The 25,434-nt window shown below is 32.8% G+C and overlaps 1 protein-coding gene across 1 annotated transcript in view; it reads left to right on the top strand.

The window, feature by feature from the left end:
• LOC144958476 (uncharacterized) overlaps positions 1-25,434 on the top strand; it is a 192,836-nt gene that overhangs the window by 94,384 nt on the left and 73,018 nt on the right. Inside the window, 24 exon segments of the mRNA XM_078890453.1 lie at positions 556-612; positions 978-1,538; positions 2,228-2,284; positions 3,868-4,428; positions 5,714-5,770; positions 6,838-7,398; positions 9,354-9,407; positions 9,826-10,386; positions 10,642-10,698; positions 11,840-12,400; positions 12,891-12,947; positions 13,855-14,415; positions 15,463-15,519; positions 15,985-16,545; positions 17,030-17,086; positions 18,018-18,116; positions 18,119-18,577; positions 19,086-19,142; positions 19,590-20,150; positions 20,555-20,611; positions 21,550-22,110; positions 22,620-22,676; positions 23,138-23,698; positions 24,177-24,233. Of these exon segments, the coding sequence (XP_078746579.1) occupies positions 556-612; positions 978-1,538; positions 2,228-2,284; positions 3,868-4,428; positions 5,714-5,770; positions 6,838-7,398; positions 9,354-9,407; positions 9,826-10,386; positions 10,642-10,698; positions 11,840-12,400; positions 12,891-12,947; positions 13,855-14,415; positions 15,463-15,519; positions 15,985-16,545; positions 17,030-17,086; positions 18,018-18,116; positions 18,119-18,577; positions 19,086-19,142; positions 19,590-20,150; positions 20,555-20,611; positions 21,550-22,110; positions 22,620-22,676; positions 23,138-23,698; positions 24,177-24,233 (6,849 nt within the window).

Genomic DNA, 25,434 nt, shown 5'->3' with positions numbered 1-25,434 from the left:
TTTGCATATTGCATACTGTTTTAGCACATTCATTTCTTAGCTTTAAGAAAAGACATTTTTTAAAGGCTTTTCATTCCTATAGGATGCCACATGCCGTACAAACACAATTATTAGTATTGACAATAAAAACTTGTAAAAAACAATTTTGGTGTGTCTCTTAAATAAAAGTAAAAAGAACAGTTGCAAGGTCAGAATATGGGACCGGCGACATTTTGAAGTTACTTGATGGTGAAGCATTGTTTTCTTCCAATATTACAATGTTATTTCAAATGTGGCACTGTGCTGCCTATATTTGAATTGTTATTTTTATTATTGAAGAAATGCTATGGGATAAATAAAGATAATCCAAGTTACTAAATTTGATAGCTTTTCGTTCAGGTTTAATATGATTTGTTTCATAACATACAGAAATGACTCTCTCCAGGTTTTGCCAAATTATGCCTTTATTTATATTATTTCAAAAAATAAATTAAGTTAGACATGTTTGCTGGCTTACATTTAAATATGTCAACTGATAAACACTTTGTTTTCTATATTGAATTAATTTGATTTCAGGTTCAACTCCCGCTCCAAAACCTACAACTCCTGCAGCAACCATTAAAGCTGTAGTTAGTAAGTGAACCTTCTATTCTACATTAAAAAAAAACAAACTATTTTTAAATCTTCATATATAATTAATATCAAATTTAATCTTTACAAGACAGTATAGAGTTGCCACATAATTTAAAGATTTTTTTTTTGTCAGAAGACCCCATCTGATTCATGTCATGATCCTTGAGAGATAAACTAACGACGAAAGAAGGAGATTTGTTGTCTTGTTTAGTTATTACTTTATTTACAAACTGATAAGAAACACTACTCATTGTGTTAAAATTTTTTTTTAAACAGTTCATAATCACCGCATAAATGAATATGTCAAATGTCTAATTCCATTAGATATGGAGAAAATTTGAATTTATTGCTTTTTGCTCCACAAGGTTGTTCAGATGCACGGCATGACTTGATATTTGTACTGGACTCCTCTACCAGTGTCACAGAACCCAACTTTGACTTGATGAAGGATTTTATCAAAGACTTCTTGTACGAGGCTGAAATTGACAATGGCAATGTAAGAGTGGGAGTCATTATCTACAGTACAGAAGATCATGTCATGTTCCAACTAAACACATATCAAACCAAAGCTGACATTTACAATGCTGTGGATGATATTCCATGGAGATATGGCAGTACCAACACTGCTGATGCCTTGAAGACTATGAGGACTGAAATGTTTACAGAATTTAATGGAGACAGAGAAGGAGTGGACAACATCGCTATTGTGTTGACTGATGGTGTATCTAATATCAACTCTAGGAAAACTATTCCTGAAGCAGAAACGGCTAGAGCAGAAGGAATCCACATCTATGCCATTGGTATTGGTTTGACAGACACCAAAGAGTTGGATGGAATTGCCAGCAAGCCAGTGGATGAGAACAGATTTGCTGTACAGGAATTTTCTGAGCTGAGAGTATTGAGACACTCTGTTTTCTCTTCTTTGTGTGAGTATTATAATAATATTATTGAGATGTGGTCTGGGGAACGGAAATGGTTTCAATGTCACCTTTAACAAAAAAGTTGAGTTACGGTATGGTGTGAAAAAGTAGACCTTTCTCTATATTTTGCAATTTATTTTCTGAATTAAATGTAAAAAAATGAGTTATGTGAACATTAAATTTAAACATAGAATCTGATATGTTAATCGTGTTGTATTTTACATGACTTTCATTTTGTATCGATCTTCTGGTTTTAAAACGATTTTTTAAGTGCGTAGTTCGAATAAACACATCTTGAATAAGTTTTGAATTTTATGATTTTATAACACAAATAAAAGATTAAAATGTTTCGTTACATGGTGATCAACATTACATAACATCAAGAGAGTAGGTGAACACTCGAAAGGTATCAGATTGGAATGTGTCAAGTTATTTTTTGAAAGCCTGTATATTTAGAATATTGATGTGCTTGTCGAAGCTGATTTTAACATATTTTGAATTGCATGACAGACGAAAAGGCATTGCCTTAAGGCATAGAATATTGTCCTTATCATGTTCTCTAAATTATGGTAACTTATGGTTATAAGACGCTCTGGATCTATTGGTCTTTAACAACAGAACAACACGTTTTACCTTTGGGGATTACAATTCTTGCAAAGCAATTTCTCACTGATTGTTTTGCTTCTTTATTTCAGGTTCCACTGCTGCCCCAAAAAGAACTACTCCAGCCCCAACTCCTAAAGCTATAGTTAGTAAGTAAATCTCTCATTTGCACAGAAGTCATATGCTTATTGCCAATATTGATCATTTTAATTAGTATTGAAAATATATTAATATTTTTATTTGCCAATGATTTTAACAATCTTTACTACTGTGACAGTCACATGTCTGATCATATTAATTAAAGAGCCAAAAGAGTACTAAAACTATTGCCAGTGTGTGCTTGAATTGGACTCATATTTCCAAGGATCCTGTTCTTTGCTGAGTCACATAAATTGTTGATCTCAAACTGATTTTATTGGAAAAAGTAAATGCTGATAATTTAATCTAAATGTGTCAAAATTAAAAGACTGAAACAACTGTTTCAATTTCAATTCTATAAATTCCAATAGACAAAGTTTGCCTATCACCGCAAATCTCATAGCAAATTTATTATACAACATGAATCCATATCACTCTAGCCACTCATTTATTGGGGTGTTTTTGTGCATGTAAAAAATGGTGTAGAAATGATCTATGGTCTCTGATGTCTATAATGTCAGGTGTTAGTTTGTTCAAGTTCAAATTGTTTTAGGGAAAAGGCTGTATTTGGATTTATTTGTTCTAGCTAATGACTGATGGAATTCGTCGATAATTGTGAAGCCTGGTGGACTATCTGTTGTTTGAATTTCTATTGTAGTCTGGAATATTTATGGCTGAATGTTTAAATTTTCCCTGTTTTGTAAAATAGTTGTATTTGCTCATTTTCTCTACGAGAGTAAAATGTTGGCTTCGTAGAGTGTGAAGTGCTACCGTCACACACCAAGGTTCTGTTTTGTGGCATTTTCTGGTAATTCTTGCAGCTGTCCCCTAAATATGACATGCCTTTTATGTCCTTTATCTTGTATGGGTCTCATGCAATAAAACTTTGTCAGATATTGGCCTGACAAGTTTATGTGCCTGTGTCTTTGTATTTTTTTGGTTTGAGGGTTTCTCTTATGATTTTATTTCATAGCTATCACATAGATTCTTGCTCCATTTTGAGTATTAAGTATTACTCTTATCACCAATTACAATGGAGAATATTACCATTTGTTCATAGAAGCTGCTTGGGATTCTAACAATGTTTACTTCAGTCTTTATTATTTAATTACCGACACTCAGAGTATGTATGAACGTTCTGCTTGAAAATTATATTTTGCGAATAAATTATTTTAAAATGTGATGCAAAGCAACTAATTGGTAGTCAATCTACAATGCTGTTTCCAATAAAGTGCCACTACGGACTGCATTTTAATGAAATGCTAAAACTGAATGTTGAATCGAGGAGTGGGTATTTAGGTGGCTGAGCAAATGAGGAGTCATTAAACTGTAAATTGAGGAAATCTGGTTTGTGTCTCACTCACTTCTAGCAAATATTTTTTTCTTGGATAAGCAAGATTAATAAACAAAAAGAAAGTGACTTGTAAATTTTGGTAATTTGTTTGTCATTCATAAAATACATTTTAATTGACGATTATGCTAACCATAAACTAATATAAAGCAATAATAAATTGCTAGATTGCACTAACTGATTTTGATACCGATACATTTTTGTGCTTTATGTTTTGCCTTTGACTCCTTTGATTTCCATCAGGTTGTTCAGATGCCCGTCACGACTTGATATTTGTCCTGGACTCGTCTACCAGTGTGACAGAACCAAACTTTGACTTGATGAAAGATTTTATCAAAGACTTTTTGTATGAGGCTGAAATTGACAATGGCAATGTAAGAGTGGGAGTCATCATCTACAGTACAGAAGATCATGTCATGTTCCAACTAAACACATACCAAACCAAAGCTGATATTTATAATGCTGTTGACGATATTCCATGGAGATATGGCAGTACCAACACTGCTGATGCCCTAAAGACTATGAGGACTGAAATGTTCACAGAATTTAATGGAGACAGAGAAGGAGTGGACAACATTGCTATTGTTCTGACTGATGGTGTATCTAATATCAACTCTAGGAAAACTATTCCAGAAGCAGAGCAGGCTAGAGCAGAGGGAATCCACATCTATGCCATTGGTATTGGTTTGACAGACACCAAAGAGTTGGATGGAATCGCCAGCAAGCCAGTCGATGAGAACAGATTTGCTGTTCAGGAATTTTCTGAGCTGAGAGTATTGAGACACTCTGTTTTCTCTTCTTTGTGTGAGTATTAAAATAATTTTATTGTGATGCGCTCTGGGGAACAGAAATGGGTTCCAATGTCATATTTAAAAAAAAAAAAAAATTGAGTTATGCTATGGTGTGAAAAAGTAGACATTTCACTATATTTTGCAATTTATTTTCTGAATTAAATGTTTAAAAAATGAGTTACGGCCATTTGAGATAGACAACTTGTAGAAAAGTGGTTTTTAAAAAAAAGGTTTGAAGTTTACTAAACTTTTCAGGACATAGTAAAGTCTCAGAGTTGGGACCGATTTCTTTGACGTCACTTAAACTGTCAGTACTGCTTCTAGCTGTGTCATCAATTCATTTTTTCTTGGCTGGCATGATTATGTAGCCTGAAATGTGCGTTTTGACTGAGGAATTTATTTATTTCTTGGTTGGCGAATTGGTCAGTCAAAGTTATAGGTTGGAAACTTGACAGTATTAGGATTTGATTGAGAACTGTATTTTAAATTTTATAGATTTGGTTTAAATAATAAGTTTTTAAAGTTTATTCAATTGTTTTGATAAAAAACACACTAATTCAATCAAATAAATTAGGTTAGTCTAACGGGAAAAGGTTTGACCCAAAATTTTCATGTGATTTTATGGCAGCAGAAGACTGACGTTAAGGGGAATTGTAACAAAGTGTTGACTTACCAAGGTATACAGAAAACTTAAGAGTTCACTTAGCAAGCAGGCCTGTTCACTAGAGAAAACTTTGGAGTTGGGGAATGTTCCTTATAATGATATGTAATATTTGGAGATTCCTCTTGAGGTTGCCGTTGGAAAAAAAACCATGGAAAATGATCCTGTTAAATACTCATGATTGTGCAATTTTTCTCATTTCAATATTTTTGTGCCCTCGGAAAAAATATTAAGTTAAAATAGTTGAAGGGAAGAATTGTCATAATTGTTTATTTGACACCTTAGTATTTTAGGTTACAAAAACCACACCATGGAAACTTGTGAGATTTTATTGTTGTCCATGGACTGTTGTCCATTTTTTACAAGTATTAATCTATGGTTTTAATGACAAAAGTCGATTATAAAAACTTGGCTAATTATACTTGCACTTTGATTCTCATCGACTGAACCGCATTGCATAAAATGATTATTTTAATTACTGGCAAGTATTATTCTGGTTGTGATAGAAATAGTAAATTAAAATTAATATATATTGATATTTTAGAACGTGACAAAATACTTAACATTTGACTTTTACATTACTCTTTTATGAATCAATCTCTCACTGAAAATTAATTGATTTACTTCTTCATTTCAGGTTCGACTCCTGCCCCAAAACGAACAACTCCGGCCCCAACCCCAAAACCTGTTGTTAGTAAGTAAATATCTCAATGGGATAAATGCCAGTGTTTGATATTATTTGATTATAACAGCTGCTTTTTTGTTAACATTAAATGGCTTTATCAGCGATAAAATTTTTCTAACTCAATGAAACAAAGAAAAAAAAACCGAAAAAAAAAACGAACAGAACCACCCTCTCCCCAGGAAATATTTATATGTTACATAATGATGAAGTTTGATGAACAAGACCACAAAGAAAATAAACTTTTTGGCTATAAAAATGTACAGTAGAATGCAAAATTGTCGCTATTTGTTGCCTTGAATAAATTTAATCCTTATTCAATTTAAAGTTTGCTCTTAGTGATCCTGATAATGGATTTGTTGATGCAATATTATTTGTGACAAATGATCAAAATTACATTTTAATATCTTCTCTTTTAAACTTATTCAAGACTCTAGATGGCACTCAGGGCATTCGTGAATGTTATGCTTGTGAATAAAGTTTTCCTTAACAGATTTGAGATTCTCAATAGTTTGACTGGTATAGCACTCGATCACCAGCTAGAGTAAATTGAATATTATAGTGTCAGTATTTTTCTGATCCTTCTATTACATGGCAGTGACTAGGTTGCTTGAGTTTGTTAAATGTCTACCTATTTTAGTGGTAGAAAACAATTTAATACAGAAACTTGAAAATAATCTTTGACTGCATGGTCCTAGTTCTGAACGAGAACTTATTTACATTTTTTTGAAGTCATTATTAAGGAAATCTAAAAGCAATTTTGGGATTCTGCTTTTAATCACTAACATATTATGTATCACAATCTTAAGTAGTTTTTATTACGAGGTTGATCTGGTAAGTTTATTTCATATAAAACACAGCTCAAATTCTTTAACAACACACACATGATTTATTTATTATCATTATCAATGTCGATAATACAGTTGTATGTATCTTATGACATATACTTTGGAATTTTATTTCCTCTTGCAATAACATTAAGCAACCATTAACCACTGCAATAATTGCCTTTCATGCTATTATTTTTTAAAGCTTTTTAACATTTTGCTTAACATTAAACTCCCCTTAATTTCTATCAGGCTGTTCTGATGCTCGACATGACTTGATATTTGTACTGGATTCCTCCACCAGTGTAACAGAACCCAACTTTGATTTAATGAAAGACTTTATCAAAGACTTTTTGATTGAGGCTGAAATTGACAATGGCAATGTACGAGTGGGAGTCATCATCTATAGTACAGAAGATCATGTAATTTTCCAACTGAATGAATACCAGAGTAAAGCTGACATTTACAATGCTGTGGATGATATTCCATGGAGATATGGCAGTACTAACACTGCTGATGCCTTGAAGACAATGAGGACTGAAATGTTTAAAGAATGGAATGGAGACAGAGAAGGAGTGGACAACATTGCTATCGTTTTGACTGATGGTGTATCTAATATCAACTCTAGGAAAACTATTCCAGAAGCAGAGCAGGCTAGAGCAGAAGGAATCCACATCTATGCCATTGGTATTGGTTTGACAGACACCAAAGAGTTGGATGGAATCGCCAGCAAGCCAGTGGAAGAGAACAGATTTGCTGTACAGGAATTTTCTGAGTTGAGAGCTTTGAGACATCATGTGTTTTCTTCATTATGTAAGCATACACTTCTTAAACACATTATGGATGCAGCATTTATTTATTAAGTACTTTGTTCTGTCTCAATTGAACTTCATATATAATTTTTTTTGTTCCAGACTTTTCATACCATTTTATTCTATGCTGGTTTGTGACTTAATTCCTATCTACCTTTTTGTGGGATGTTATTTATTTTTAAAATCTTAACATTCAATGTCAGACTTGGCTTTTTTAAACAGCGTTTGATTTTTCTTCACGATGTTCTTTTATTTTCTCCTTATAACATTAAAATTTTATTTTAAAATATCATTTTGAACACATTTAAGATTGCATATTGAAAAAGTGGCATCTCTGTTTAAAATCATCTGCAATAGACCTAATTAACACAGTCTTTTAACCTCTAAGAAAAAATCGCAGTGTTACAGATAAATATATGAAAAAAAAAAAAGAAGAAAGTTCCTTTTGATCGTTACAATGGTTAAAATTTCAAGCGGTGACTGAAATATTCTAGTAATCACGTATGGTGCATCATTGCAAGTGTGAGCGTTTTAAACAATGACCTACCTATCGCAAACTACTTTATAAGGAAAACAAAACAAAAATTAGAAACTATAAATTAAAACAAAAATATTTTAAAACATGTTTTAATAGGCCGTTGGCAGTCCTATGCCTGCAACCAAATTCACAACCAACAAATTTGTCAACTCAGAAATGTCTATCTTTCTTGTTTTTCATACTTATGTGATAATATCGATGATGATCATAATACTGATAACGATAATATTGTCAATAATAATATTAATAATGATGATGGTGATGATGATGATGATAATAATAATAATAATAATAATAATAATAATAATAATAATAATAATAATAATAATAATAATAATAATAAAATAATAATAATAATAATAATAATATCATCATCATCATCATCATCATCATCTCATCATCATCATCATCATCATCATCATCATCATCATCATCATCATCATCATCATCATAATAATAATGATAATAATAATAATAATGATAATACTACTACTAATAATAATGATAATAAAATAATACAGATTGTGCAAAAATGACCATTTATGGTTCCAATGCTTTATATGTGACATGGCAAATGACAGGATATGTCTTCCTCCTTGTTCGGACCTGAACATAGCGACCACCTGTTTATAACGACCGCTTTGACTGTTGATCTTGGATGGTCTTTTTAAATAGATTTGACTGTATATCCTTATTGGAGCTAGTTTTTAAGGAGAACTGGTATATCTTTTATCTTCTCATTGACTTTTAGTTGTTCCAAATTGCATTACTTTGCCATTTTATGCATCACATACCTCTACACACATCATCATTTTGAAACGTTTTAAGCCACTCACTGACTGTAATTTGACAATGATCGCTTAGAATTGATAGAATAGATAAGTAGAAATAAATTTAACGTGTAATATAGTAGAGAAGCGTCATAAGAAATATACCCTCAGGCTTATATTATTATTTCTTAATATAAGTTGTTCTTTATTGTACGGCTATGTGGTCTAGTGATATGACACTTGCTTTTGGATCGGAAGGTCCTGGGTTCGAGCCTCACTCTGCGCATAGTTGAGTCCTTGGAAAAGGTTCTTTACTCACATTCTCTCATCGTACTCAGATGTAAAATGACTACCTGGCCGTTAACAGCATTGTCTCTGTCCGAAAAAATTGTAATATTGCCTAACAGATGTCATGTCTCGTCCTACATGTTAAGTATTGCTTTTGGCTAGGGACCCCTTGTAAAGTGCTTTGAGCATGTTTAGTGGATATTGCACTATATAAAAGCTCAATTTGAATTTGAAATTTGAATTTCATCGAAATAATATGGGGTCAGGGAAGAATAGGGCATACGCATGCATTTGTTATTTCCGTCAGTTGTGTATCTGATACAATTTTGCTTGACTGTGTTTAATGATCATTTTTTTCAGGTTCAAGTGAAGCTCCAAAAACAACTCCAGCCCCAACTCCAAAACCTGTAGTTAGTGAGTAAAATGTATTTTATCTCTTAAGATAATTGCTTAGTGATTGTAATTTTAAGTGAATAGGTCATCAAGAGAATGCTATAGACTTTTTGACTGTAAAAATTCAAGTTAAACCATGATTAATTATTCCTTATCAAAATTTCTATTACTGACACGAAACGTTACAGGCCGAGCAATATTATACTTTTTGATATAATGAATTTAGAAAATTAAAGAGACAATTGACCTTGTAAAGGGCAGTTTAGTTTAAAAAAGGAACACAATAAGTTTAATATCAAAGTTAGATCTAACACGAAATTTAATAAACTGAAACTAAAAATATTTGAATTATGCAACATCAGTCGTTAAAGATTTAAAATCATACTCAGTGAACTTCCAATATTTGTATTCTTGTTATAGTGACTCTTCCATTTTACAGGTTGCTCTGATGCCCGTCATGACTTGATATTTGTACTGGACTCGTCTACCAGTGTCACAGAACCCAACTTTGACTTGATGAAGGATTTTATCAAGGACTTTTTGTACGAGGCTGAAATTGACAATGGCAATGTAAGAGTGGGAGTCATCATCTATAGTACAGAAGATCATGTCATGTTCCAACTAAACACATATCAAACCAAAGCTGACATTTACAACGCTGTGGACGATATTCCATGGAGATATGGCAGTACCAACACTGCTGATGCCCTGAAGACTATGAGGACTGAAATGTTCACAGAATTTAATGGAGACCGAGAAGGAGTGGACAACATTGCTATTGTTCTGACTGATGGTGTATCTAATATCAACTCTAGGAAAACTATTCCAGAAGCAGAGCAGGCTAGAGCAGAAGGAATCCACATCTATGCCATTGGTATTGGTTTGACAGATACCAAAGAGTTGGATGGAATCGCCAGCAAGCCAGTGGAAGAGAACAGATTTGCTGTACAGGAGTTCTCTGAATTGAGAGTGTTGAGACATTCAGTCTTCTCCTCTTTGTGTGAGTTAAATATACGATTCTTTTAATATATATATATATATATATATATATATAATATATATATATATATATATATATATATATATATTATATATATATATATATATGTTGCCTCTGAAAATCTTCATTAAGTTATAAGGGTTCAACTTTTACTCATAAATTAACTTTCTATTGTGATTTTCTTTTTCCTGTGATTTTTAAAATGATGAATTAAATGTGATTAATATCTAATGATGATAACATAATGCATTTCAGGCTCAACGGCTGCTCCTAAACGTACAACCCCTGCTCCAACACCTAAAGCTGTTGTCAGTAAGTACTGCCATTTATGTACTATATGAGGCTTTGTAAGCAGATTGGTATTTAACATTTAAGGCATTCATCTCTATATGGTTAATAAGACGAGCAGCAATAACTTTTTCAATTAATTTTGAAATTAAATTCAAAATTGACACAGGTCGAAAATTCTTTAACTTATTGCAGGCAAGATTTGCTTTTTTCTTCTGCGGTCAAACCTAGGCATGTTTTAGTATATTTGGAAAATTGGGCAACACTAGACTTTCATTTACAATGGATGCAATAGCTGGAGCAAGACAATTTGCATGCCTTTATGAGCCAAGTTGGTGTTTTATCTAGTGGGCATGATTTATTAGGCATATCAGACAATATGTTTTTAATCTCCTATATTGTTATGGGTTCAAATGACGTTAATGTTTTATAACGGGTGTTCATAGTTTTCGTTTGTTGTGTCGTGCAGGAAAGTGTTATATCGCCTGTAGTGTTCCATCAGTTGATTTGGTTCTTTCTGGTGGAGTCATGTGCTAGTCATTGTTGTGTCCATTGATGAAGTTGGTTATTTCAACAAGTGATGTCATGTTGGGTTGTGGATAAGATGGAATTGTGGTGCTGTCATTGTCTAATTCCTGCCTGATGCTGGAAATTTTTTCTGTGAAAAAGTTGTTGAATTTGTCACTGTTCTTTTGGGCATGTATTTGTTGGTAGATTTGTTGTATTCGATGGTGTGATTATTTCTTTGATGGTATCATATAGCTTTTTAGAATCACGTTTGCCCTTTTACTAGCTTGTCCTTCACATATAGCTGCTTGGTACTTGCTATTAATAGATCGGTTTCATTTTGGCATTTTTATACATTTGTTTGTGAATTTCTTGTCAAGAGTTTTGCCAAATACGTTCCTTATGACTTCTATCATGTTTAGCCTACAGAGTTCAGCAGTGTACCATTTACAATTTGGTCACAAGACAATTGTTTTGGATTGGCGGGGTGCATGTTTTTCCAGACAATTATTATGAGATGTGTAGAGAACATATATTTTCTCTTTGATGTAATGTGCAAGTAAGTTATATATATCTTTCTTTTCTCTCCCAAATATGTATCTTTCATTTAACAAATTGGTACTAATAATATTTTAATTAATGATTATATTTTTTATAGGTTGCTCGGATGCCCGTCACGACTTAATATTTGTCCTAGATTCCTCAACTAGTGTGACAGAACCAAACTTTGACTTGATGAAGGATTTTATCAAAGACTTTTTGTACGAGGCTGACATTGACAATGGCAATGTAAGAGTGGGAGTCATCATCTACAGTACAGAAGATCATGTCATGTTCCAACTAAACACATATCAAACCAAAGCTGACATTTACAATGCTGTGGACGATATTCCATGGAGGTATGGCAGTACCAATACTGCTGATGCCTTGAAGACTATGAGGACTGAAATGTTTACAGAATGGAATGGAGACAGGATAGGGGTTGATAACATTGCTATCGTGTTGACAGATGGCGTATCTAATATCAACTCTAGGAAAACTATTCCAGAAGCAGAGCAGGCTAGAGCAGAAGGAATCCATATCTATGCCATTGGAATTGGTTTGACAGACACCAAAGAGTTGGATGGAATCGCCAGCAAGCCAGTGGAAGAGAACAGATTTGCTGTACAGGAATTTTCTGAGCTGAGAGAACTGAGGCATCACGTATTTTCTTCTCTGTGTGAGTATTATGATTTGACGACTTGCACAATTCCAATGACGTTTGTTCGTGGCATCGATATGTCGTCTTCATTATTATTTTAAAAAATGTTCTTCTCTGTTTCTCTCTTTTAAAATTAGTTTATCTCAAAGACTATGCAATGTGTAATGTATGATAATTGTTTACTTTTTGTAAGGTCATTTTAAGTTACAGTTGCTCCAATCTAAAGTCCTTTTACTTATATCATATGATAGTATCAGAATAAATAAAAATAAACATTATAAAATGTATTTAAGTAATTTTACAAAGCAATATGATAGATTAAAAGTGAAATAGAAATTTAATTACCTTTAGGGCATTATTTTGGTTTTTCTTATGATAGGGCAAGAGAAAAAGGAAATTACAGTTCTGAGTAATTGTAATCTGCTGGTTGAAATAATAACATAATATTTTGTATCTGACTTGAGTTAAGTTTTCACTGAAGAGGAAATGGTTTGCTTATTTATTTCAGGTTCGACTGCAGCCCCAAAACGAACAACTCCAGCTCCAACCCCTAAATCTGTAGTCAGTAAGTGAATTTCTCAATAGAATGAAAATCATCGGTTTGTGTTTTGATTGATTATAACAGCTGCTTATTTGCTGATATTGAAAAGGTTTTCATCTAAAGATGAATTGCTAATATTTATATAGCACTAACTGATAAAATGTTTACCTTTATGTTACATTACAGTTATAATTCTGACGCCATTTTAAAAGATCCTTATTCTGCTTGTTAACTTGTCATCTATAACCATTTCCTTGCCAACAACAATTTTCTAAAATAGATTCAGATTTTCTGAGTCATATAGGCCCAACTCATTATCATTTTTAAACCTTTGTTTCACAACCTCTTACACATTAACATTCTTGGAGAATAATTGAAGAACAATGAGATGCAGACTAAAAAGCTATAGCTACTCATTCAAAAAGTTTGCCCTCGCCTTGATCTTATATTTATATACAAGTTGTCCATGAAGTCTTTGAGAAGTTCATCTTATCAAGTTTTTAAAAAAACATTTAAGATAACTCAAAGACTTCTAGAGCACCTTGTATTTTGATAATCTTGCTTAATATAATTGGTGCTTTTCTGTAAGGGGATTGTTTTAAATCATTACTTTTACAGTATTATCATATTAATTTATAACTTGTATTATTTAATTTTCTTAAGATTACAGTCTTCATTGGGTTCTTTTGAAAAAACTTTTGATGAGGTAAATTTATTATTTATGAAGCAGAGCTTTAGTTTTGTTTGCTTTTTCTTAATAGTTTTATATTTATATTAATAGATATTGTGAATGGTGAGTTTTTCAATTTGTCTTGCATTATTGTCAAGCATTCATTAACAATCTATTTGCACTTTTTATCTTTAATGCTGGTTAATTTTTATGCTTCTTAAAACTTTTGCTTTGAATGAAACTTCCCTTGATTTCTGTCAGGTTGTTCAGATGCCCGTCACGACTTAATATTTGTACTGGACTCATCCACAAGTGTGACGGAACCCAACTTTGATTTAATGAAAGATTTTATCAAAGACTTTTTGATTGAGGCTGACATTGACAATGGCAATGTACGAGTGGGAGTCATCATCTATAGTACAGAAGATCATGTAATTTTCCAACTGAATGAATACCAGAGTAAAGCTGATATTTACAATGCTGTGGACGATATTCCATGGAGATATGGCAGTACAAATACTGCTGATGCCTTGAAGACCATGAGGACTGAAATGTTTAAAGAATGGAATGGAGACAGAGAAGGAGTGGAGAACATTGCTATTGTTCTGACTGATGGTGTATCTAATATCAACTCTAGGAAAACTATTCCAGAAGCAGAGCAGGCTAGAGCAGAAGGAATCCATATCTATGCCATTGGTATTGGTTTAACAGACACCAAAGAGTTGGATGGAATTGCCAGCAAGCCAGTGGAAGAGAACAGATTTGCTGTACAGGAATTTTCTGAGTTGAGAGAATTGAGGCACCACGTCTTTTCTTCTCTGTGTGAGTATTATGATTTGCCGACTTACACAATCCAATGACGTTTTCAAATTGTATAAAATAGATCAATAATAAATAAATGATAATGAACTTTATTCATCTATAAGGAAACTGATTTTACAAACTTGATTTTTTAAAAAGTATTCTATATTTTTATCTGTTTACCTTTTTTTAAAAAAAAGTATTGTTATCTCAAATAATATGCATTATGTAATGAAATGTACAATGTATTTTGTCACTTATAATTTAATGAGTTTAATTTTCAAAAACCACTATCTTAATGACAAAAAAACATAGGGTTATGAAGACCCATGTATGGTCATTATTATTATATGGCTGTGAAGGTTGCACAATTACAGGAAACATTAGAAATAAACTGGAGGCAGCAGAAATGTGGTTCCTTAGAAGGATGTTAAGAATCTCATGACAAAGAAGAAAACTAATGAAGAAGTATGAGAGCAAGCTGAACTAAAAGGTTACTAATTCATACAATAAGAAAATGACTTATGCAATTTTTAGGGCACCTAAATCGACATAAATGTATTGAACATCTTGCTCTCACAGGAAAGATAGAATATAAAAAGAGTAAAGGTAGACCAAGAAAAACATATTTGAATAGTTTGAACAGCTGGGTGACAAAGCAAGAGAAGAGTAATATTAGTTTTCGGAGGTTATCTGATCAGAGAGATGAATGGCGTACCATGATCACCGGTGTCTGGCACAGACTTGGTACTTGAAGAAGAAGAAGAAGAAGATAATTTAATGCCATTTAAGGAACGCTGGATCCATTTTGAGGTCCTATTACTGAAACAATATGATATGATAAGAATGAATAAATAACCACTATGAAATGTATTTAAGTGATTTTAGAGGCACTATAGTAAATTATAAATCAAATAAAAATAAAATACTTTTATGGTATTATTTTGTTTTTTCTTGTGATCCGCAAAACAAAAAGGAATATGGTGGTTTAGATAATGACATAATATTTTGTATCTGACTTGAGTTTAGTTTTCACTGAAGAGGAAATGTTTTGCTTATTTATTTCAGGTTCGACTGCAGCCCCAAAACGAACAACTCCAGCTCCAACTCCTAAAGCTGTAGTCAGTAAGTGAATTTGTCATAAAATGAAAATCACCGGTTTATGTTTTGATTGATTATAAACTTCTTATTGGAGGAACGACATTGAGATCACTGAACTCTTTGTTATTGCTTTTAGACAGCCATTTTGGTGATTATCTCCCATTAAATTATATCAATCAGAGTAAAACCGTTCAAGGTTGTACAAAGATTTGTGTGTTGGTACGTTATATCTGACTGACGGATGTTGTGAGTATTTTACATAAACGCATAGGACCAGTTTGCTAATCTTAAGAAGGTTTTAATCTAGAGATAAGTTGTTTTTCATTGCTAATATCCATATGACAGTAACTGATGAACTTTTTATCTGTATGTTCCATTACACTGCAAGTAAGTATAATATTTTTATATATTTGTTTTCTCCCAAATATGTATCTTTCATTTAACTAATTGGCATTAAACTATTTTATTTTATGATGATATTTTTTATAGGTTGCTCGGATGCCCGTCACGACTTAATATTTGTCCTAGATTCCTCAACTAGTGTGACAGAACCCAACTTTGACTTGATGAAGGATTTTATCAAAGACTTTTTGTACGAGGCTGACATTGACAATGGCAATGTAAGAGTGGGAGTCATCATCTACAGTACAGAAGATCACGTCATGTTCCAACTAAACACATATCAAACCAAAGCTGACATTTACAACGCTGTGGACGATATTCCATGGAGATATGGCAGTACCAACACTGCTGATGCCCTGAAGACTATGAGGACTGACATGTTTACAGAATTCAATGGAGACAGAGAAGGAGTGGACAACATTGCTATCGTGTTGACTGATGGTGTATCTAATATAAACTCCAGGAAAACTATTCCAGAAGCAGAGCAGGCGAGAGCAGAAGGAATCCATATCTATGCCATTGGTATTGGTTTGACAGACACCAAAGAGTTGGATGGAATTGCCAGCAAGCCAGTGGAAGAGAACAGGTTTGCTGTACAGGAATTTTCTGAGTTGAGAGAACTGAGGCATCACGTCTTTTCTTCTCTGTGTGAGTATTATGATTTAACAACTTGCACATTTCCAATGACGTTTGTTCGTGGCATCAATTTGTCGTCTTCAGTTTTATTAAAAAAAAAAAATTTCTTCCCTGTTTTTCGCTTTTAAAATATGTTTATCTCAAAGAATATGCAATTTGTAATGCATAATAATTAACTTTTTGTAAGGACATTTTAAGGAACAGTTGCTCCAATCTCCTATTATTGACATGATATGATAGTATCAGAATGAATAAAAATTAGCATAATAAAATGTATTTAAGAAATTTTAAAAAGCAATATGATAGATTAAAAGTGAAATAAAAATTTAATTACATTTAGGGCATTATTCTGGTTTTGCTAATGATACGGCAAAACAAAAAGGAAATTTCAGTCTGGGTAATTGTAATCTGCTGGTTGAAATAATAACATAATATTTTATATATGACTTGAGTTAAGTTTTCACTGAAGACGAAATGTTTTGCTTCTTTATTTCAGGTTCGACTGCAGCCCCAAAACGAACAACTCCAGCTCCAACTCCTAAATCTGTAGTCAGTAAGTGAATTTCTCAATAGAATGAAAATCATCGGTTTGTGTTTTGATTGATTATAACAGCTGCTTATTTGCTGATATTGAAAAGGTTTTCCTCTAAAGATGAATTCCTAATATATATATTGCACTAACTGATAAAATGTTTACCTTTATGTTACATTACAGTTATAATTCTGACGCCATTTTAAAAGATCCTTATTCTGCTTGTTAACCTGTCATCTATAACCATTTCCTTGCCAACAACAATTTTCTAAAATAGATTCAGATTGTCTGAGTCATATAGGCCCAACTCATTTATCAATATTATTTTTAAACCTTTGTTTCACAACCTCTTACACATTAACATTCTTACAGTATAATAGAAAAGCAATGAGATGCAGACTAAAAAGTTATAGTAACTCATTCAAAAAGTTTGCCTTCGCCTTGATCTTTCCTTTTTATATAAGTTGTCCATGAAGTCTTTGAGAAGTTCATCTCATCAAGTTTTTAGATAAACATTAAAACTAACTCAAAGATTTCTAGGACACCTTGTATTTTGAGAATCTTGCTTAATATAATTGGTGCTTTTCTGTAAGGGGATTGTTTTAAATATTTAACTTGGGATTGTTTTAAATATATAACTGATTAATTTTTTAATTGTATTTGTTAATCTTCTTAAGATTACAATCTTCATTGAGTTCTTTTGTAAAACTTTTGATCAGGCAAATTTATTATGTATGAAGCAGAGCTTTAGTTTTGTTTGTTTTTTCTTAATGGTTTTGTATTTATATTAATATATATTGTGAATGGTAAATGTTTGAATTTTTAAATTTGTCTTGCATCAATAGCAAGCATTCATTAACAATCTATTTGCACTTTTTATCTTTAATGCTGGTTAATTTTTATGCTTTTAAAACCATTTGCTTTGAATGAAACTTCCCTTGATTTCTGTCAGGTTGTTCAGATGCCCGTCACGACTTAATATTTGTACTGGACTCATCCACAAGTGTGACGGAACCCAACTTTGATTTAATGAAAGATTTTATCAAAGACTTTTGATTGAGGCTGACATTGACAATGGCAATGTACGAGTGGGAGTCATCATCTATAGTACAGAAGATCATGTAATTTTCCAACTGAATGAATACCAGAGTAAAGCTGACATTTACAATGCTGTGGATGATATTCCATGGAGATATGGCAGTACCAACACTGCTGATGCCTTGAAGACTATGAGGACTGAAATGTTTAAAGAATGGAATGGAGACAGAGAAGGAGTGGACAACATTGCTATTGTTCTGACTGATGGTGTATCTAATATCAACTCTAGGAAAACTATTCCAGAAGCAGAGCAGGCTAGAGCAGAAGGAATCCATATCTATGCCATTGGTATTGGTTTGACAGACACCAAAGAGTTGGATGGAATTGCCAGCAAGCCAGTGGAAGAGAACAGATTTGCTGTACAGGAATTTTCTGAGCTGAGAGAACTGAGGCATCACGTATTTTCTTCTCTGTGTGAGTATTATGATTTGCCGACTTGCACAATTCCAATGACGTTTGTTCGTGGCATCAATTTGTGGTCTTCAATAATTTTCAAATTGTATAAAATAAACTTTATTCATCTATAAGGAAAGTGATTTTACAAACTTGATTTTAAAAAAAAATATTCAATTCTATGCTTTTATCTGTTTATCTTTTTAAAAAAAAGTATTGTTATCTCAAATAATATGCACTGTGTAATGAAATATACAATGTGTATTCTTCTAATTTAATGCAATTTAAGGAATGGTATATCCATTTTGAGGTCCAATTACTGAAACAATAGGATATGATAAGAATGAATAAATAAGCACTATGAAACGTATTTAAGCATTTTTATGATCTATAGTAAATTTATTTTGATTTTTCATGTGATAAGGTAAAACAAAAAGGAATATGCTGCTTTAGATATTGACATAATATTTTATGTAGGACTTGAGTTTAGTTTTCTCTGAAGAGGAAATGTATTGCTTCTTTATTTCAGGTTCGACTGCAGCCCCAAAACGAACAACTCCAGCTCCAACTCCTAAAGCTGTAGTCAGTAAGTGAATTTCTCATAAAATGAAAATCACCGGTTTATGTTTTTATTGATTATAAACAACTGCTTATTTAAAGAACGACATTGAGATCATTGAACTCTTTGTTTTTGCTTTTAGACAGCCATTTTGATGATTATCTCTCATTAAATTATATCAATCAGAGTAAAAACATTCAAGGTTGTACAAAGATTTGTGTGTTGGTAGGTTATATCCTACTGACGGATGTTGTGAGTATTTTACATAAACGCATATCACCAGTTTACTAATCTTGAGGTTTTAGTCTAGAGATAAGTTACTTTTATTGCTAATATCTCTATGGCAGTAACTGATGAACTTTTTACCTCTATGTTACATTACACTGCAAGTAAGTGTAATATTTTTATATATTTGTTCTCGCCCAAATATGTATCTTTCTAAACTATTTTATTTTATGATGATATTTTTTATAGGTTGCTCGGATGCCCGTCATGACTTAATATTTGTCCTAGATTCCTCAACTAGTGTGACAGAACCAAACTTTGACTTGATGAAGGATTTTATCAAAGACTTTTTGTACGAGGCTGACATTGACAATGGCAATGTAAGAGTGGGAGTCATCATCTACAGTACAGAAGATCATGTCATGTTCCAACTAAACACATATCAAACCAAAGCTGACATTTACAACGCTGTGGACGATATTCCATGGAGATATGGCAGTACCAACACTGCTGATGCCTTGAAGACTATGAGGACTGACATGTTTACAGAATTTAATGGAGACAGAGAAGGAGTGGACAACATTGCTATTGTTCTGACTGATGGTGTATCTAATATCAACTCTAGAAAAACTATTCCAGAAGCAGAGCAGGCTAGAGCAGAAGGAATCCATATCTATGCCATTGGTATTGGTTTGACAGACACCAAAGAGTTGGATGGAATTGCCAGCAAGCCAGTGGAAGAGAACAGATTTGCTGTACAGGAATTTTCTGAGTTGAGAGAACTGAGGCATCACGTCTTTTCTTCTTTGTGTGAGTATTTTGATTTAACGGCTTGCACAATTCCAATGACGTTAGTTCGTGGCATCAATTTGTCGTCTTCAATATTATTTTTAAAAATTTTGTTCTCTGTTTCTCTCTTTTAAAATGTGTTTATCTGAAAGAATATGCAATTTGTAATGCATAATAAACTTTTTGTAAGGACATTTTAAGGAACAGTTGCTCCAATCTAAAGTCCTATTACTGACATAAAGTGAAATAACAATTTAATTACCTTTAGGGCATTATTCTGGTTTTGCTAATGATAGGGCAAGACAAAAAGGAAATTACAGTTCTGAGTAATTGTAATCCGCTGGTTAAAATAATAACATAATATTTTGTATCTGACTTGAGTTAAGTTTTCACTGAAGAGGAAATGGTTTGCTTCTGTATTTCAGGTTCGACTGCAGCCCCAAAACGAACAACTCCAGCTCCAACCCCTAAATCTGTAGTCAGTAAGTGAATTTCTTAATAGAATGAAAATCATCGGTTTGTGTTTTGATTGATTATAACAGCTGCTTATTTGCTGATATTGAAAAGGTTTTCATCTAAAGATGAATTGCTAATATTTATATAGCATTAACTGATAAAATGTTTACCTTTTTGTTCTATTGCAGTTATAATTCTGACGCCATTTTAAAAGATCCTTATTCTGCTTGTTAACTTGTCATCTATAACCATTTCCTTGCCAACAACAATTTTCTAAAATAGATTCAGATTTTCTGAGTCATATAGGCCCAACTCATTTATCAATATTATTTTTTAAACCTTTGTTTCACAACCTCTTACACATTAACATTCTTGGAGAATAATTGAAGAACAATGAGATGCAGACTAAATAGCTATAGCTACTCATTCAAAAAGTTTGCCCTCGCCTTGATCTTTTATTTTTTTACAAGTTGTCCATGAAGTCTTTGAGCAGTTCATCTCATCACGTCTTTAAAAAACATTGAAAATAACTCGAAGACTTCTAGGACACCTCGTATTCTGAGAATCTTGAGGTGATGCCTAATATAATTTGTGATTTTCTGTAAGGGGATTGGTTGCAATCATCAGTTTTACATTATTAACATATTAATTTTTTAATTGTATTTGTTAATCTTCTTAAGATTACAATCTTCATTGAGTTCTTTTGTAAAACTTTTGATCAGGCAAATTTATTATGCATGAAGCAGAGCTTTATTTTTTTTTTGTTTTTTTTTTTTTTCTTAATGGTTTTGTATTTACATTAATATATATTGTGAATGGTAAATGTTTGAATTTTTAAATTTGTCTTGCATCAATATTAAGTATTCATTAACAATCTATTTGCAGTTTTTATCTTTAATACTGGTTAATTTTTATGCTTTTAAAAACTTTTGCTTTGAATGAAACTTCCCTTGATTTCTGTTAGGTTGTTCAGATGCCCGTCACGACTTAATATTTGTACTGGACTCATCCACAAGTGTGACAGAACCCAACTTTGATTTAATGAAAGACTTTATCAAAGACTTTTTGATTGAGGCTGACATTGACAATGGCAATGTACGAGTGGGAGTCATCATCTATAGTACAGAAGATCATGTAATTTTCCAACTGAATGAATACCAGAGTAAAGCTGACATTTACAATGCTGTGGATGATATTCCATGGAGATATGGCAGTACTAACACTGCTGATGCCTTGAAGACTATGAGGACTGAAATGTTTAAAGAATGGAATGGAGACAGAGAAGGAGTAGACAACATTGCTATTGTTCTGACTGATGGTGTATCTAATATCAACTCTAGGAAAACTATTCCAGAAGCAGAGCAGGCCAGAGCAGAAGGAATCCATATCTATGCCATTGGTATTGGTTTGACAGACACCAAAGAGTTGGATGGAATTGCCAGCAAGCCAGTGGAAGAGAACAGGTTTGCTGTACAGGAATTTTCTGAGCTGAGAGAATTGAGGCATCACGTCTTTTCTTCTCTGTGTGAGTATTGTGATTTGATGACTTACACAATTCCAATGACGTTTATTCGTGGCATCAATTTGTGGTCTTCAATAATTTTCAAATTGTATAAAATAAACTTTATTCATCTATAAGGAAAGTGATTTTACAAACTTGATTTAAAAAAAAAAAATTCTATGCTTTTTTTATCTGCTTATCTTTTTAAAAAAAAAGTATTGTTATCTCAAATAATATGCACTGTGTAATGAAATATACACTGTATATTCTTCTAATTTAATGCAATTTAAGGAACGATAGATCCATTTTGAGGTCCAATTACTGAAACAATATAATATGATAAGAATGAATAAATAAGCACTATGAAACGTATTTAAGTATTTTTAGAACGCTTTAAAGTAAATTTATTTTGATTTTTCATGTGATAGGGCAAAACAAAAAGGCATATGCTGGTTTAGATAATGACACATTATTTTATATAGGACGAGTTTAGTTTTCACTGAAGAGAAAATGTTTTGCTTCTTTATTTTCAGGTTCGACTGCAGCCCCAAAACGAACAACTCCAGCTCCAACTCCTAAATCTGTAGTCAGTAAGTGAATTTCTCATAAAATGAAAATCACCGGTTTATGTTTTGATTGATTATAAACAACTGCTTATTGAAGGAATGACATTGAGAACTCTTTGTTATTGATTTTAGACAGCCATTTTGGTGATTATCTCTCATTAAATTATATCAATCAGAGTAAAAACATTCAAGGTTGTACAAAGATTTGTGTGTTGGTACGTTATATCTGACTGATGGATGTTGTGAGTATTTTACATAAATGCATAGGACCAGTTTGCTAATCTTGAGAAGGTGTTAATCTAGAGATAAGTTGTTTTTCATTGCTAATATCCATATGACAGTAACTGATGAACTTTTTACCTGTATGTTTCATTACACTGCAAGTAAATGTAATATTTTTATATATTTGTTCTCTCTCAAATATGTATCTTTCGTTTAAATAATTGGCACTAAACTATTTTATTTTATTATGATATTTTTTATAGGTTGCTCGGATGCCCGTCACGACTTAATATTTGTCCTAGATTCCTCAACTAGTGTGACAGAACCAAACTTTGACTTGATGAAGGATTTTATCAAAGACTTTTTGTACGAGGCTGACATTGACAATGGCAATGTAAGAGTGGGAGTCATCATCTACAGTACAGAAGATCATGTCATGTTCCAACTAAACACATATCAAACCAAAGCTGACATTTACAATGCTGTGGACGATATTCCATGGAGATATGGCAGTACCAACACTGCTGATGCCTTGAAGACTATGAGGACTGACATGTTTACAGAATTTAATGGAGACCGAGAAGGAGTGGACAACATTGCTATTGTTCTGACTGATGGTGTATCTAATATCAACTCTAGGAAAACTATTCCAGAAGCAGAGCAGGCTAGAGCAGAAGGAATCCACATCTATGCCATTGGTATTGGTTTGACAGACACCAAAGAGTTGGATGGAATTGCCAGCAAGCCAGTGGAAGAGAACAGATTTGCTGTACAGGAGTTTTCTGAGCTGAGAGAACTGAGGCATCACGTCTTTTCTTCTCTGTGTGAGTATTATGATTTGATGACTTGCAGAAAAATGACGTTTGTTCGTAGCATCATTTTGTCGTCTTCAAGATTATTATTAAAAAGTTTCTTCTCTGTTTCTCTCTTTTAAAATATGTTTATTTCAAAGAATATGCCATTTGTAATGCATAATAATTGTTACATTTTTAATAGGACATTTTAAGCAACAGTTGCTTCAATCTAAAGTCCTTTTACTGATATGATATGATAGTATCAGAATGAATAAAAATGAGAATAATAATAATAATAAAATGTATAAAGCAATTTTACAAAGCATTATGATAGATTAAAATTGAAATAAAAATGTTATTACCATTATTCTGGTTTTGCTAATGATAGGGCAAGACAAAAAGGAAATTACAGTTCTGAGTAATTGTAATCTGCTGGTTGAAATAATAACATAATATTTTGTATCTGACTTGAGTTAAGTTTTCACTGAAGAGGAAATATTTATTTCAGGTTCGACTGCAGCCCCAAAACGAACAACTCCAGCTCCAACCCCTAAATCTGTAGTCAGTAAGTGAATTTCTCAATAGAATGAAAATCATCGGTTTGTGGTTGATTGATTATAAAGCTGCTTATTTGCTGATATTGAAATGTTTCATCTAAAGATGAATTGCTAATATTATATAGCACTAATGATAAAATGTTACTTATGTCTTACAGTTAAATCTGACGCATTTAAAGATCCTTATTGCTTTTACTGTCATCTATAACATTTCTGCAACACAATTTTCTAATAGATTCAGATTGTTTAGTCATATAGCCAACTCATTATCAATATTATTTTTAAACTTTGTTTACAACTCTTACACATAAATTTTGGTTAATTGAAACCATGAGATGCAGACTAAATAGCTATAGCTACTCATTCAAAACGTTTGCCTTCGCCTTGATCTTTCCTTTTTATATAAGTTGTCCATGAAGTCTTTGTAACAACAAGATATGAAGTGAGTAGAAAAGTGCCAGAAGACAATAGAGAATAAAATTTTTTTTCGCGGCGGTGGTGGGGTTTGAACCTGCGACCTTATTGGTACGACAACTCGCCTGGAGGTGAGAGCGTGTTGAGCTATCCACGAACACAAAAATATTCGTTTCAAACCAAAGTCATTTCTAGATCCCTCTTCACCAACTTCTTGAGATCGCCGATTCGTTCGCCACATCGCGAAGTAATTTGACAGCAGTTAAGCTTAATAGCCAATATTCTCATCACAAACATATAACATAGAACGATTGAGACATTGAGTATGCTCCGTGTATGGGTGATTTTTAATTCAGAAAAGTGAGTGGAGCAGGCACTTATGTTGGTAACAACAAGATATGAAGTGAGTAGAAAAGTGCCAGAAGACAATAGAGAATTAAAAATTTTTTCGCGGCGGTGGTGGGGTTTGAACCTGCGACCTTATTGGTACGACAACTCCGCCTGGCAGGTGAGAGCGTGGCTCTACCGTGTGAGCTATCCACGAACACAAAAATATTCGTTTCAAACCCAAAGTCATTTCTAGATCCCTCTCTCACCCACTTCTTGAGATCGCCGATTCGTTCGCCACCATCGCGAAGTAATTTTGACCAGCAGTTAAGCTTAATAGCCAATATTCTCATCACAAACATATAACATAGAAACGATTGAGACATTGAGTATGCTCCGGTGTATGGGGTGAATTTTTAATTCAGAAAAGTGAGTGGAGCAGGCACTTATGTTGGTAACAACAAGATA

The sequence above is a fragment of the Berghia stephanieae genome, chromosome 13 (genome assembly GCF_034508935.2).
Source record: "Berghia stephanieae isolate SIO BIC M18660-M18661 chromosome 13, UCSD_Bste_1.3, whole genome shotgun sequence".
NCBI classification, from domain to species: domain Eukaryota; kingdom Metazoa; phylum Mollusca; class Gastropoda; order Nudibranchia; family Aeolidiidae; genus Berghia; species Berghia stephanieae.
This window is presented reverse-complemented; position numbering and strand designations above follow the sequence as displayed.